This window comes from Cavia porcellus, unplaced genomic scaffold (genome assembly GCF_034190915.1).
Source record: "Cavia porcellus strain 051 isolate PalLab524CR breed Dunkin Hartley unplaced genomic scaffold, mCavPor4.1 scaffold_21, whole genome shotgun sequence".
NCBI lineage: Eukaryota > Metazoa > Chordata > Mammalia > Rodentia > Caviidae > Cavia > Cavia porcellus.
In genome coordinates, this window is record NW_026947504.1 from 19,902,289 (window position 1) to 19,919,479 (window position 17,191).

The 17,191-nt window shown below is 32.6% G+C and overlaps 1 protein-coding gene across 1 annotated transcript in view; it reads right to left on the reverse strand.

The window, feature by feature from the left end:
- Window positions 1-2,102: 2,102 nt before the first annotated feature.
- Window positions 2,103-17,191, reverse strand: part of Slc27a6 (solute carrier family 27 member 6) — a 53,557-nt gene continuing 38,468 nt past the window's right edge. Inside the window, exons 6-10 of the mRNA XM_005007003.4 lie at window positions 11,150-11,240; window positions 9,036-9,234; window positions 7,706-7,803; window positions 6,495-6,625; window positions 2,103-2,937 (exon numbers count right to left, since the gene is read on the reverse strand). Coding sequence (XP_005007060.2) covers window positions 2,761-2,937; window positions 6,495-6,625; window positions 7,706-7,803; window positions 9,036-9,234; window positions 11,150-11,240 — 696 coding nt within the window. The 3' untranslated portion in view covers window positions 2,103-2,760. The remainder of the gene's footprint in view (window positions 2,938-6,494; window positions 6,626-7,705; window positions 7,804-9,035; window positions 9,235-11,149; window positions 11,241-17,191) is intronic.

Consider the following 17,191-nt stretch of genomic DNA (forward strand, 5'->3'; position numbering starts at 1 on the left):
ATTCTCCTTTACAGTGCTTTGAAGACTTATAATGTTTCCATTCATTAGTTGAAATTGTTTTATCCTGGGTTGTTTGATTTTATTGTCTGTGATGGCATGAACAGCTATTTTGAAGAAAACATGACATTATAACAGCCAGTGCTGATTTAATATCATCTTGATAGCCTGAGCCTTTGCAAAAAAAAAAAAATCAATGTGTCTATTTCTTATTATTTGGTTCTTTATTTATATTTTGGGTTTCCCATATAAGAAAACCACATAATTAAGCTTGTGTTGCTGATTCATTTTACTTAACATTATGGTATCAAGGTATATCCATTTAATTGTAATTAAATGGATTATAATTAATTATGATTATATAATTAATTATATAATTGGAATGGGTTGGAAAGGGTTGATATATTATGTTTAGTTTACTATCATGTTTCAACTTCCAAGCATTTAACGAGTCAGAATTAGTAGAAATATGTTAACTCATATTTCATTCTCAAAGAGTGCCTGAATGTTTTAAAGGGTAAGAACAATTTTTAACGATAAAAGTAACTAAAAGCCAAGTCACATGGATAAAAAATTAAATATCATTTTATGCATTCATTTTTTAATAAAATAAAATAATTTTCATTTAGATATTGGTACATGAGAATAAATTGTCTTATTTTATATTTTAAATTTTTATGTTTATCATAGTGGTTTGTAGTGCATTTTTTAGAACTGCTGATTTTTGAGAAATTGATTATATTTTTTTATTTTTCACTGTAAAATTTGACATATTTGTATGCTATTATATTTAAAATTTAAATTTAAAACTCAACATTTTAGAATGAGTTTTCTTGATAATGACAAAAATTGAATTTTCTACAACTTTGGTGCAAACAGAGCAAGCTCTTTAGTATGTAGTAGACTGCATGAATGAAGCAAACTTTTTCTTTGGTTGAGCAGGGGTCTAGATTTGTTGGTACAAGGGCTTTTGCTGTATACAAGAGCAGTAGAGCTCTTAGTGCATTTTCTGTTGCTGTAACAAAATACATAGATTTGGTTAATTAAAAAGAAAACAAGGTTTACTTAAAAAAACTCCACAGTTTTGGAGGTTGAAAGTCCAAAATCAAGCCACTTCTTTGGTCTTTGGTGAGGGCCCCCTTGGCTATTTCACAACATTATAGCACAGACTTTATGTAGGCTTTAAGTAGAAGTTAAGCACAAGGAGGTGTCCTCACTTTGTAACAACCCACTATTACCCATATGACAGAAAAGTTTAAAATCAGCAGTCTGATGCATGTTAAGACAAGATGTACTCACCCTGCCCACCATACAGTTAGACCAATAGACTCAGCCATAACAGACCACATCAGCAATTTAGAGATGGTCCAATGTGGCTTAGTCTAACTGCATCCATCTGGACTGCCTATAAACATATTCTATTTTCAATGACTGTCCAACTGAAATAGACTAGTCAAGTACACACTTAGTTCCAATCAACCCCTCAGCCCCAGCTCCCTCCCCAGTTTCTCCTGCCTTATGATAAATAACCCCTCCAGCTAACCTGCCCAAAACAAACCTGCCTGACAACATAAAACTTGATTCATGTAACCAATTATATAATAACCTGTTATCAGCTTGTGTACTTATGCATAAAAATCCCATACAAACTAAACCCAAAGCTGACTTGGGGCTAGTGGTTTGAAACTGATTTCTACCAACCTACTAGCATAATAAAAGTTACCTTCCAATTCTTGGGGTGGACCATCTTGGTTTTGGTTCAGTACTGGATTTCTGCAACCCCTGAACTAACTGGAGTCCCATAAAAACTATATTAATCCTGATTTCTATACTATTGGTGATTCACATACCTCTTTTGGTTTTATTATATATTTGATCCTATTTACAGATCTTTAAGAAATTCCTAAGTGCTTTCGGTTTATCCATTTTCTTCTTTTATTGTATCTTATGTTTACATGTTTTAATGTGAGTTTAAATGGTGATGTGATTGTATGCATTTGTCTATCAGTTTCCTTAGACTGGAAATTAAAATTAACACCAAAAGAAAGGCTTACAACACATATTAATGATTTCATTGGATTACAGTGTAAAACACACACAAAATATGTGAGCAAAATGTAAACATTTATTAAAATGTAGAAACTTTACATATTAGAAAGTACCTTATGAATATCTAAACAAAATTAACTACATATTTATTGTTGAATCTTTAACATTAGTCAAATAATTAATAATGCATAGAACCTTAAAACAGGAGAAAAGTACAATTGCCTAAAGTTTATATCAATTAAAGCAAATTAAAATCTTACTAAAGAAATTATTTTTCATATTAACGATGTATAACATAGGTGTTAGTTCCATATCATCATTCCATAATAAGGGATTGTACATACCAGTACCAATTTATAGTGATTATATGTATGATTTCTTGCTTTTACTTTCTTATATACGCTTGGTAAAAACTGTGCCTTGAATTGCAATCTCTTCCCAGACTAGAGATATGTAGTATCCTCCTCTCTTGTGATGCTGAGCAGCAGCTCTGATTCACCCACACAATCACAAAGGTGAACAACTGATTTCAGTGTGCTGTATTGCAAGTTGTGATGTCTAATGTATTAAGAGCAGAAATGAACTTTTGTCTCTTGATATTTTCAACTCATGATAGCTTTATTGGGAAATGACCCAACTGTGAGTCAAGTAGCATCTGTCTTTCCTCTCATTCTTCTTAGGAATACAAATGAAAACAGCGTATCTACAAAAAACTTAAAGTTTTATCTCCCCTGAAATTATCTGCTCATAAAGTTCTTGGGTCAATGGCACATAAGATTTTTTCAAGTTGTCCATAAGGTAAAGTGGATCAGAAATTTTCAGTGGATTAAATCCTTCTTCCACCAACTGAAACTTCTGCAGTTTGAAAGTCTCCGTGGTTTCCATTTTTTCCTGTAAACAATTACCAAGATGAGTGGAACAACTTAGTGCTATCTAACATAGCCATTATATGTAAATAAAATATTTAGCACTGTAGAATATAATATTTAACTGTAACATTTTATGTTTAATAATATTCATATAAAGTTATGAATATAATCAACAAACTGATTAGAAGTATGTTTAAAACACATAGTTTATATTCTTAATTCAATGCCAAAACAAAATTATATACAGAAAATACTATCAGAAGTTAGGAGTTAAAAGCTATAAAAGACAGCAATTTCTTCAAAAATCTACCACATAGAAAAGAATATCTTGGAAACAGAGGTCATAAAAAAATGTTTTAAAATATGGATCCCTGAACTGGGGACTCCTCAGTGAGTTTTCAGAAGATACTTTAAATTGTCAAGGGAAATCCAATCAGGGTCAGCACTCATAAACTACTAGCTCAAGGTATTTCAAAGTTTCAATAATAATTTGTGATATATTCTTTTCAATCATAGCATAAGTGGTTTTAAATGGTTTCTGTGATACAAATGAAGTTTGTTAAAAATCAAAGTGGAACATGAAATTAGTCTTTGTCAATCTAACTCAAAAGTTTGAATAGCTTTGTGGTGCCCAACTAACCTCTTTTCAATTAGTAATTATGGTCATTTGAAAGTTTTAAAAATTTATATACAATGTCTTTTTTAGGATGACATCTAATTTCTTAGATCTAAATACTTACGATTTTGATCTAAATAGTAAATAAATAAATAAATAAATGTTTGCCTATTTATTTTGACCTAAGAGTGCCATAACAAAAATTACTGAACCACTAAAAGTACAATGAATCCAGAAAGTTTAAGAATGTCTGCTTTAGGGATTTAAAAGAGAAGACAGTGTATCCTTTGGGAGAGTTTCAGATATGAAACAACAACTTACTTTAGATTAGGTGGCCTTTCAGAGATTCATTTAACATTCCATAAGAATTCTGGGCATTTTATTCACACTTCTGAACAACTTAAGAGTCAACTAAACTTTGAGCCTCTTCCTTGCCTCTCCCCCCTCTGCTAGTAAGATTTTCATCCCAGAATTAGATGAATCTATGTGGGCGTACATGTTTCCCTTTTTCAGAAAACTAGTATTTCACTATATCTATACAATTTGGTGTTCTTTTTAAAGCTATTGGTCACACCATTGTCTTCAAATGAACACTTTAAAAAATAGGTTTCAGAACATTGGAATAGACAAGGACAAAACCACACAAGCATGATGCAAAAGCCAAAGTAGACAAATGGGACTATATCAAACTACAAAGCTTCTGTACAGCAAAGGAAGAAACAAACTACAGAATGAGAGAAAATATTTGTAGCGTATATCTGAACAGGGATTAATTTCCACAATAAACAAGGAACTCTAAAAACTCACTAGCACAGTGGAAATAATAATAGCCTGCTCTTAAAAATAAGCAGCATACATAAATGCTCATTTCTTAAGAGAACACTTAGAAATGGCCAACAATTCTATGAAAAAATGTTCAAGGAAATGCGAATTAAAACCATAATAAGCTATTATTTCACCGCAGTAAGAATGGCCATTATGAAAAGACTACAGATAACAAGCTCTGATGAAGAAAGAAAGAAACTCTTGAATATTACTAGTGAAAATATAAACTGGTACATGGAAAAGAGTATGAAGGTTTTGCAAAAAATTAGAAGTAGAATTACCACATTTTTCAGCAGCCTCATTGCTAGGTATATATCTAAAGAAAATGAAATCAGTATGTCTAAGAGACAGCTACACTCCCATGTTTAGTGCAGTTCTACTGATAACAGCAAAGATGCAAAAATAACCTAAGGGTTTATCAGAGGATAAATGGATAGAAAAATACGGTACATTTGTACCATGGAAAACCATTTGGTCACAAAAGGAGTTAAATCCTGTCCTTTGCAGCATTATGGATATAACCGAAGTCAATTATGTTAAGTGAAAACATACATGCATAATATATAAATACAAGTACCACATGATCTCATTTATATGTGGGATCTAAAGGAGTTGATTGCATAAAAGTTAAGAGAAGAATGTTGGTTATCGGGGCTGGGAAGAGAGGGGGAGGAAGGAAAAAATGGGAAAAGATTGATCACTGGGGACTATATTAATGTTAGATAAGAACAAGAAGTCTATACATAGAAAAGTGTAATTTTCAAAAGTACAATTCAAAAAGTTAGAAAAAAGGCTTTCGAAAGTTTGTACCATAAAGAAATAATAAATGTCTGAGATATAGATATATAAATATGGCCTGATTTAAGCACCTTAGAATATATACGTTTCAAATCATCACAAGATACTCTGCTAGTGCAATTTTATGTTACACATAATACATCCAATATTGCCTTAGCATTTGTTTGCAATTAGCATTTCACAAGGCTGTTATGAAATCAACATGAAGCAATGTAAAATTCTTAAGGATATGCCAATGAAGCATGTGCTTATGATGTATGAGTGATGCACGCCATTGGACAAGCAGTAATTTGGTTATCAGGATTCCTAGGCAAATTCTTTAAAAATGACCAAGACAACACCTACTGACTCACTGCCGATAGTAATATAACAAATGTACTCAGAACGAGTTTGTGGGATTTGAGGTTAAGAGATAAATATTACATATGTTTTGGAAATTACATTTGAGGCACTGTGTTAATAAGTAAAGTACAGGGTAAATGAGTAAGCACAGTTACCAAGCTGAGTAATTCTTTCTCTTTTCACTAAATACTATACCCAACAAGACGGATCCTTTTTCCCCCAAAAACTGAACTCAGAATTCTCCAAAATACAAAGCGGAGAGGGCTGGACAGAAAAGTAAAACTTTAGAAGCAGGACTACTTAAAGCCAATAGGCTATGGGGCCTGCCCACGTTCTACGGACACCTTGAGGTCTGCGGGATGGAACACAATTATTCACAAACTAGTCATACAAATATCTCAGCATTTGTACAAAATATGAGTTTGACTTTCCAGCTTTACTGGGACCACAATTTTACTTTGCAGTTCTAACTGAAGGAGGAGGGGAGGAGAGGGGAGGGGGAGGGGGAGGAGAAAAAGATGAAAGGGAAAAACAGAAAGAGGAGAAAGAGGAAGAGTGGAAAAGGAAGAAGAAGAGGAGGAGGAAGAACAAAGTGATTCTAAAATCAAGGCAAAGACAAAGACAAATATATTCTAGTGTTTCTTACTTAGGCTTTAAATAGCATGAACTCTAAACTCCATGCCCCTATGTTTTTCATTATTCTTGACATTTTCTAATATACTAAAATATACAGTGGTACCTCAGTTCACAAAATTATCCACAATTCTGGTCACGAACCAAATTGGACATGAACTGAATCAGTTTTTCCTATAAGATCAGCATTGAACCTAACCATGGAATTTGATTTAGTTCTCACCCAATGCAGTTTAAGACCAGAATCCTGGAAAGAATTAAGTTGTGACAGGAAGCACCACTTAATCTAGAGGATGTAATATTATATTGTTGTTAAGCCACTTCCAGGTTTCCGATATTAGATTTGAGTTGGACCACAGAATTACCTGAATTCTTAAAAATCGTGGGCAGGCATAAGACGGTAGAGATGTCACAACTTGTTCATAAAACTTTTCTAAATTTAAAGACTTATTTGGTTTTAAAATAATGGAAGCCATTCCTGCTTTTCCTTCATAACCTGAAAGAAAAGTTGATATAGAATCAAGTTTAAATACCAGATCAATTAAAATTCTGTTAATATATTTACTGCTCCTGAGGTATTTAAATTATCTGAGTCATATTAATGCAACCATGGCATAGATCAGTATGTGGCCTTCTTTAGAAATAATTTAACAACAGGGGAATCCATAATCTATCTCTAATTGTCTATGGCACAAGAATAAAATTCATTGAATGGGAAATCAAAGTTATCCATAGTTGCATACTACCACCACTAACAAATACACTACAAAAGAAAGCATTTATTTAAGGCAAATATACTCCAACAGGAATGCACACATTTTAGACATCGATGTATTTTTAAGTTAAAACTAAGAACTGTATTTCCTTAATTCCATACACTGCTCATGGCTTATCATGCGGGACCTTAGAAGGGGGCAGATCACGCTGCAGCTATTCTGTAACATCCACTGTCTAATAAACATCCCTTTCCTGTGTTCTCCTGCTCAAACACTCCTCACCTGGAATCTCCCACTCTTATGAGCATAAGCTCAAAACTATTTTCAGTTGTTAAAAACAAAAAAGGACAGTGAAAAAGAACAGCTGCCCTATAATTTCAAATTGGTGCCTTTTGCACAGCACATCATTCTCACCATCATAAAATACATACATGTTACATGTAATATGTTATAATTCTATGAAGCCATATAAATTTTAAATGATTTTTAAAAAGACAAGTTTTAAAAAGAACAGGCTAATGTTATTAAACACTTAAAGTAGAACACACTCTTTTTCAGCCCTTGTCATCACAAGAAAAGTAACAGGCCTTTGAAAGCCTTTGACAATTGTCAAACAGTAATCACTCTACCAAACATTCAAGCTCTAGTCTAAAAATACCTATAGGCATTAAAGTACATTTAGTGCATGTCTCCTAATGTGTTATCGAGTTAGCTTAGTCAACGATATCACTCGCCAAGACTAAGGTTTCTTCTAATGTCCTAAAATTTTAAAAAACTGAGTTGGCAAAATAGCTTTAAAACTAAAGTACATTTGTACATTCTACTCTCAAAATTCTTCAGAATCAGAAATCTACTCATACCTGACACAGCCACTCCGTAGACGTTGGTTTCCTGTATAAAATCCAGCATCCCAATAATATCAGCGACCTCTGTGGTTGCCACATTTTCTCCTTTCCACCTGAATGAAAAACAGACTTCTGTTGGTGCACCTGTATTTGAAGCATTAGGTGCACGCTTCTGGTTTTAATGCCTTGCATTTGGTTCTGTGCAAGCACCGAGTGATCAGAAATAACTAGCTTTCAAAACAAATATCATTTCTAAGGAAGTATTTTGTTGGTTAAGTCAATAAAATCAGCATCTAGATTTCGGTTAAAATTATTTTTCTTAAGTCTTAATGATAAAAATTCTTGTGGTAAAATGTCTTATAAATACACTTAAAAATAAATATAAATCCTCAAAATAATAAGTATGCAGACTTCTTTATTTGGGGTGAGGGCGGAATACAGAATTAAATGAAAAGCTATAGTTGTCTTTCATTTTCCTTTTTTTTTTTTTTTTTTTTTTTTTTTTCTGTTTCTGAGACAGAATTACACTACATCACGGTATTTCCTGGGCTAGTCTTGAACTCTTGGGCTCAAGTCACCTCTAGCTTCGGCCTCCCAAAAAGGTCAGGATACAAGTGCAGACGCAGTGCCCAGCCTAGAGCTGCGTTTCAGTACTACGTATAAAAGCAGTAGCTCCTTCAGCTTCTTTAATTCATATGAACACTTTGTTTTAATTCAAATAATTTCATATAAAGTGAGCTTTTAACACAGTACAAAAAGCAAGAATGGAGGAAGTATAATTTATTAGTTCAAGTATTTGTTAAATGCTTATCCTAAAACTTTACTATTTCATTTCATTTTATTTTTTATCGGTACCACGTGCTTGCAAGGCAGGCATTTATGCCACTGAGCTAAATCCCCAGCCCCGCCTTTACTATTTTATAGCAATTGACAACTAAAGCAAAATAATTTTATAGACCCAAAATAATTTTAGAAGAATAAAAAAGAAATACAAGAAAGAAAAAAATTTCCCTTTCTATAATTTTTTATGAAAAGAATGAGACCATCTTGGTTTTCTTTTTAATATTACTATTTAAGCTTTGCATTTGTCTGGAAGTCTCATATTCTAAAAAAGAGGTTTATTGCTGTACATTAAATGTGATTCATTAAAATCATTATAGAATTTTATATCAAAATTTAATTTACAGTTCAATCTAGAAATGATGGTTAATAAATTTGTAAATGAGGAGGCATTATGAGGTAAAAGGGCTGTGTCTGTTCTGACAGCTAAAAAAATACGTGGTATGTAATGTTTCTAGAAAAGCATAGCAGTTACAGATCAAATCAGGCTTGGTAGAGTTCATACCTGAATGTGTCTCCAATACGGTCCCAAAAATAAAGAAAATTCTCCTCGTCTTGGACCATTAGGTCTCCTGTGTTAAAGTAAACGTCTCCCTTCTTAAAAACATCAAAAAGCAATTTGTTTTTTGTGTGCGTATAAGACCCAGCATAACCAAAGAAGGGATTCTTGTTATTTACACAAGAAATGAGAAGTCCAGGTTCTCCTGCAAGAGGAAAAGACATTTTTGCAACCCGCTGGTTAAAACTACTGTTGTGTGTCTCTAAATCTGTCTAACTCAATCCCTGTTGCTCATCTCACTTTCCTTAGAATGCACTTCTATCCTATTTGATCTCACCAATCTCAGCCTACACATCGTATATCATTTCAGAGATGACCAAGAACACAAATTTAGAAAGACTATTAAAAAGGGAATTGAACATGAAAGTGTAATACATTTCTTTAACTTTCCGAGCTGATAGCCCAATGGCTATTTCATTCTGGATCACATAGATTTTAATGCAGAAAATATTCTCAGCAACATAAATACCAATCCTAATAATAATTATAATTAAATGATCAGAGAATATTCGTTGGACACATGCCATGACCTTCTTGCAACTTTCATTTTACTTATTCTTTTCAGAAATCATTAAGTTTATTAGTCTTGTTTCATAAGGAAGAAGGATCTAGTACCCAAGAGGAGTGAAGCAATTTCCGAAAAATGAGAAACAAATAATCCTAGAATTCAAATTCAAGTCTCCATGATTTTGTGGCAAAGTTTCTATAAAATACTGTTTCTGATACTATTGATATGCTATTAGTAATGTTTAGAAATGATATACTCTGAGATGCTCTTCTGGGAATCCTTGATAAGAAGATTTTAAGTCTTCAGAAGACTTAATATTCTTTGTTTTTCTTTTTCAGGACACGGATGAGTTTCTTCTTTGATAAACTAATGACTGGGAATACTTAATAAGTCAGAGCATATTCATATTATTCTTGCTTGGGCATAATTTACATTGTGAGGACACAATGTCTTAATGGAAAAAATGAATAATTCATAATGAGAATCCTAAATTGGTAAAGCAGATTATTTTGGGTCAAACAGTATGTTAAGAAACTCTGAGACCGTATGCATTATTTTGAGATTCAAATCCTAATATCAGATATTATTGTAATTATAATAAAGCACTTGTATTTTCCTTTAAAAAAAAAAACTTGTTTTTAAATTCTTTGCAACTTCTTTATAAATGGCTTTTTTATTGAAAAGTGTCTGCAGAGTTGAATTAGAGGAACATATTTGATTGATACCCTTAGGCTTAAAAGTCAGAGATTTGGAGAATTTTTTTAATAAAGCTTTTATTTTTTAGTCTGTCAACTACCAGGACATTAAAAATAGTTTTCCAATCTATCTCTCCACATCTGAAGTAAATACTTAGGAAGGCATTTCTGAGATGAAGTTTGAGTCAATATGAAGCAGTAAATAATAATTTAGACCTATACTATTGAGGTTGAATTTCTAAATAATACTAAGTGCGTATCTCTACATCTCATTTTATTTTTAGCTGATTGTATGATGTTAATTTGGGTCCTTTTTTTCACTAAAACTTGTATCCTCCAATTGTAGGTCTAGCTTGTGAAAAGAGGTAATTGACAAAAGAGGAGAGAAAAGGAACAAATCCGAGGATTTACACATATCTCATTTAACTGTCAAGGCTGGCCATTGACAACAATTATCTCTAATTTACATATGGAAAAATGAGACTCTGATAGACTAACTGGCCCATCATCATGGTTTCTCAGTAGGAAAGTCCAAAGTTAAATCCACATGGACCTCATCTTTCACTATATCCAGAATAACATGCTGTTTCATGATACGGAACATTAGAAGCATGGTACTATTATAGATTAGAAGTGGTAGATTAAGCAAAATAGGTAAGTAATACTTACTTTTTAATTCTGGTAGTTTATTCTCCAAGAGACCCTGTTCGGGCTAGCAATATGTAATAAATAATTAAACTATCCTACTTGCATTAAAACTCCAAATTACACATTAGAATTAGTAATTCTTTTCTAAATTCAGTGATAATTATATGCAAGTAAGGAGAGTTACAGAGACATCTTAAAATATTTCTTACCCTTTTTCACACGGCTACACCAGTTTTGATCATTTCTCATGGGTGTATCTTTCTGAAAGTCATACTTTATCAAGTCAAAATTGAAAAAAAGCTGCAAAATCAAAGTAAAACAGAGAAAAACAAGCATTTAGTTCATGCTATGACATCTTCTAATTGTTGATTTTATGCTCAAATAGTTTTATAAATACAAGTTTCTTTTACAGACAAAAATCAAATACTTGAAACTCACAACTGAGGTTTAGTGAACAGCACCTTTTTACTGGCATTTATTTTATTTCTTTTATGTTCTATTTTGTCTTAGAAAAATAATACTAATTTTTAATCATGAATGAATTATAGTAAGACACAGGCACAACCCAAGCATTTATTTACATACTCTTCTAACTATAGGTGAGAAGACAATCATTCATACCATCTTTTGAAAAGGAAAAATGGAATAGAGGTAAAATACAAACTGAGACTGCCAAGATTTTGTGTCCTTTGCCCTACAGTTTCTAGAAATGTGACCAAATGACTAAGAAGTACAGTTACTTGATAACTACTTGGCTTTTCTGTCTATGGTTTTCACCTTAATGTTCCTAATCTGGCATTCAGCATTTCCATAAACTATTGCGGGGATGACAAAATCGTTTCTACATCCTTGCAACGCTGGGAGCTGAGCTGACTGAATGCTGCCCCTCAGGCCCAGGCATTCCTGGCTACTTGGACCCCGCAATGTCTCTATTATCATGCTACACGGACGCCTAGGTCCACTAAATCCTTACCATGCAAGAGAACCACAGATTAGTGCAGCTCTCTCATTTTAGGTATAAGGTTTTACTGATAATTAAACAAGAATGCTTATTAAACTGAATTAGATATGGTAAACTCAGATGGAGATAATAAAACAAAATGAGAAAAATTATAAGTGAAGGCAAATAAGGGAGAGAAAAGTGGGAGGCAGATGGAGGAGCGAACAGTTATACAGGAAGAGGAGTGAGACGAGTGAGGTAAGTGTATTAATAGTACTTCATATCCAGCATTAAACAAAAACATTTCTGATCGTCAGTCTTGGTAACATCGGCACATGATTCCCATAATTCACTATTTGTGTTTAAAATACAAACGAGAGCCACTAATATCCATGGAGCACTTACTACATGTCAAGCACTTAGAACACTAGCACTGTGTTGAATTTAAGCATCAAAACACTGTATGGAACAAAATTAATGTTATCCTATTTTAAAATTAGGAAAAGCACATAAATTTTCTTTATTAAAATGTGAACATTCATTTTGCAGGCCTTGGTTTTTTGGGATAACATGATATTGGTCACTTGCCTAGTGGCTAGTTGAAAGAAAGATTCCAGAGGTTCTAGAACGGCATTTATCATCTTGCTCAAGTAAAAACTGAGCCCTACTCATTAGCCATTCTTTTGTCTACTGTTTTAACATGCTTTAGGTTTTAGAAAATCTTCCCAGATACGTGATATCAGCTTTAGTGTTATTTATTTTTTTAGATTAATGCAGTACTGATGTGCACGAGTGACATTTACTTTGTACAAATCAGTTTTCACTGTGTCTCTTGGCATATATAGAAGCAATCTGATGGCCAGAAATTGGATAATTTTATACCTCCAATAAAATTAATTGCATTGTAGCATTTTCTAAACGTAGCCTGGACTGACAGATTAATGTTCAGATACAAGTATCTGCTCTCAAGATGGTCCCATGAGATTGCAATAATGGCAGCATTATAACAGGAATAAAAATAGATGTCATATTTCAAATTGCCTAGAAAAACATGTATATGCATATGTGTATGCTTTCAGTCCAACTACAGGGCTCTTGTTGATAACAGTCCAGCTAAATGGCTTCCCAAAAACTATACAATTCATAATTATATGGCTATATATAATAGCCATAGGAATTTCCCTACAAACTTGTGTATGTTTTCATGTTCATATATATATATATACATACACATGCATACACAGAGAAATGTAGCTCATCCAAGTCAAGTAGAGGCAAAGCTAAGACTCCAAGTGGATTATCAGTTCTTTTGAAATAAAGAAGAAATTAACCTTGCTCAGAAAGAGGTCAAGCCTCCACCCTGTTTGAGAGGTAATATCTCAATCCTTGCAATGCTATTCTAGAAATGTATTTGCTTAACAAGCACACAGTAACAATAACATTTGTATGGAGTCTCTGAACCAAAGCAATAAAGTGAGAGAGGCAGGGGCTTTGGGTCATCAACTTCACCTTGGAGAAACAGGAGATCAAAGTAAGCCATGGAGACAGGTAAGGAGATTTTTATGCTCAGTCCCCTGAAAGCCTGTTGATGCCATGGCTCTGGGGATTTTCCCTACCTACAACCCTCCATATGTATTGTCACATATCAATTCCAGGAAAGTGATTCTGTTCTAACAGCACAGAACTGAAACCTGTGCCCCTCATGCTCTCCTGGATTCCACCTTATGCATTTCCTCCTTGGCTGATTTGAATCTGCAACCTTTAGCATGATAAGCAGGAACCATGACTATCATGAATTTCACTGAGTTTTATGAATCCTTCTAATGAATCACTGAATCTAAGGGCGACTTAAAGGACTCCAAAAACAGCAGCTGATGTCAGAAATGAGTATGGTCTTGTGTAAACGGTCCCTAACTTTGCAGCTGGCTTTCTTCATCCTTAAAAATGACTAGTTTTGAGACAATAAAAAGGACTATGAAAATGTTAAGAAAATTAGGTTATTTATTAATCTGACATTATGTCTTGATATGGGGTCTACAGTTTTACCGGTATAAAAGAAATGAGAATTACCACTTATAATCCTTACTTCCCTCTCACCTAACTGCTGTTTGTATTAGCTATAATTATACTTATATTGTCACTTTTCCATTCCATTTGTATACATAATTCAGTGCTGTTCAGTCTTCTGTATTTAAATAGAATCAATGTTTACCATCAAACCTTTCAACTGAAGGTTGTTCCTTCCTTCTAAATTCTGTTTTAACTTCAGGGGTCTAATATTTTTCAACAGTGAATTTTATGAAATACTGCATTTCTATAAATCCATATTCTGTGTTCATCACCTCAGCATCTCCTTAAGCTTTCTTAATTTCTGTTGAATAATTCATCAGGATATACTTTCTGATGATCATTTCTGATGATCATTGGAATACAGTGTGTTCTTTTAACTAACAGTTCACGTCTTTGTTTTAAGGATTTTTTCCATTATAAATAATTGTTCTCTTTGATCTGCTTTTTCTATAGAAATGTCTATTATGCACGTCGATATTTGAAAGTGTTTATTTGTTTTCTGTTGTTTATATTTTGCTTTTTCTCTTAACTTTTAGATCCATGGATCCATTCTGCTTCCTAAAAATGTTTCTGGTTCATTTTGGCTTTAAGTCTTTTGATATGGTGTTTATTTCTGTAATATTTTTATTTTTCTTCTGTTTTTATCTTTGAGCTAAGCATATTTATTTTTAAAGTCCTTTTAATGATTTAAGTTTACTTTTGAAACTTCTCTTTGGGGCTCTAATTTTTTTATTTCACAGAAAAATGCTTTCCTCAGTATTTCTTGACTATATTTAAGTGTTTATTATTTTAATGTTTATTCATATTTTTATTAGATTTATTTTCTTCTTTTTTTAAGTTTTATGTTCTTTATAAATTCCAGGTTTGTCCCTTCCAAATTATAAAAAGGCTGTTCACAGTTTTGATTAGGCTTGTCTTCAAATACATTGTCACCAGAGTTTTTGTATTGTTTTCCTTAGGCTTGTATATAGGACATATCCCTGGGTTTTTGTACTTTTACAGTAGGTACAGCACAAAAGAAAGATACTTAAATTATAAGAAGTATGTTGCTGACTAATCTTTCTCCAATATTCTCTCTGTAGGGAGGCTGATTCCCCTCTGAAGTAGTAAGCATAAGCCTCTACTAGATTTACATTAGTGAAATATACTTATCAAATCCCCTTATTTCATTAAGAAACAATTATTGAACCAAATTTTTCCAATTAGCTGTTATTTAACAAAATGACATACAATAAATAATAAAAGACAGAGTAGAATCTATATTGTGTTAGGTATACCTCTTTTCTTTTATAAACTGAAGAAAGCTAAGCTAAAATTAGTTGGAAATTGAAAGTTTTCCAAAAGAATAATGTCAGGAGTCGTAGTAATAGTAAATAATGATATTTCACATTAATTGTCATTACACTCTGACAGGAGGAATTTAAAGCATTAGAAAATTGTAAGACTCTCAAGCCAGTAATAAAAAGTGAAATCACTTTCAACATACTCATTGGATGCTACTTTGGAATGATTTCACTCACAAATTTGTAATGAAAGTAGTGTGATTAACAGAGAAAATTAAGTGTGAGGGATGCAAGACTTAGGAACATTACCATTCCCTTTCCAAAAATACCTTTATCCAGAATACAAGTGCATTTCTGACCTATAGACCAGCCTTTAACTATCCCAAAATAACCTCTTCTAAAAGTGATTTGCTCTTTCTTTGGGTTTAAAAAGTTGGTGTGATGCACTCCAGATTTCAGTGGGCAGCTTAGCTAAAAGGGGAGGACCTGCAGCCAGAGAGCACGTGTGCACCAATTATTTCCAGACACTGAAAAAGTCACCTCTGACAAGAAAATCTAATATACTTTGTTATTGTTGTTGGTTCTTTCAGGTGACCTTTGATGTAAGGAGTTTAACTACCCAGAAATCTTGTTCTATAAAACTGAAGAAGTTAAGGATCTAAGAAATACAAACGTGCCCAGATCTGCACTATGAAATTCTCAAGGGTCTTTTCAAACACAGTTCCATAAAAGGTTTGAGAGGGTGCTCTGCAGTCCTCAGAGTCACAGGTTTGGCCACTGAGAAGGGCACAGCAGGGAAAAACTGACGAATGAAGGCCTTTCTTACCCCTGTGTGCTTATATGCCCCATCTGTCAGCATTCATTCTTGCATGTTTGTATCAGTTTAGGGCAGAAAGTGAGTTGGGAATTTTCTTTCCCATTCTCTGAGATTGGAATTCCAGGTTCTTTGAATATTTGGTACACTCAACAGGAAAGTTTTCTGAGACTAAGAAGAAGTTTTAGGTTATAAGTTCATTTTACTTGGTGTGATAATTGTTAAGTGTTAGCTTGTAGTTTTCTAGAAATTAGTCCAATTTGTCAATAATTTCAAATGTATTGATATAAACTCATACGATATACCCTTTTATTCTTGTCTTAATTTCTAAAGCAGCTGTGGTAATTCCTAATATTGCCTTCTCTCTATTCATTAACTGGTCTATTTCTTTATTTAAAAATTGTATTTATATATTTTGACATTTCTCATCAAATGTTTTGTTTCATTAAATTTTGCTTTCTTATTTTCTTTTTAATTTTTTGGAGTTTACTTTAGTATATTTTTAAAAATTAACATGCAAATGGACATTTAGCTCCTTTCAACTAATTTTCAGCTAAAAGTTCAGTTTTTAAGTGTGACATTTTCATTATAATTCAACTCATAGTATCTTCCTGTTTCTATTTTGAGGTTTTTGAAAGACCCATGAGAATACAGAAATTGTTTCTCTGAAAATATAGATTAACTAGTTGCTTTCAAAAATTATTTAAAGCATAATTAAACTGTTTCCAATAATATAATCCATATAATTTGTTATAGTTTGTTAATAGATACAGTAATCTTTATTAATATTTCATGAGTGCTTGATAAGAATAGTTATTCTGTAGTTATTAGATGTCGACATTTATATGCTTAATAGTTCAAGTAATTTGTTTATTGTATTATTTAAATACTGTACATCATTGAAGATTTTTTAATTTACTTTTGAAGTTCTAAAAATCAATTTTATAAATTTTAAAGTGTTTCTTTAGTATAAAATCTATTTGGCAGTTACTTTCTACAAGCCAGTTAAGGACATCTCTCCATTGTATTTTGTCTCTCTATTGATCAATCAGCTATTAAGCTTTTAATCCTAAAAAGGTAATTTCTTTGGGTGCTTTTAAAATATTAGTGATGTTTTAAACAAAAACTTCAGAGAAAAATAGTA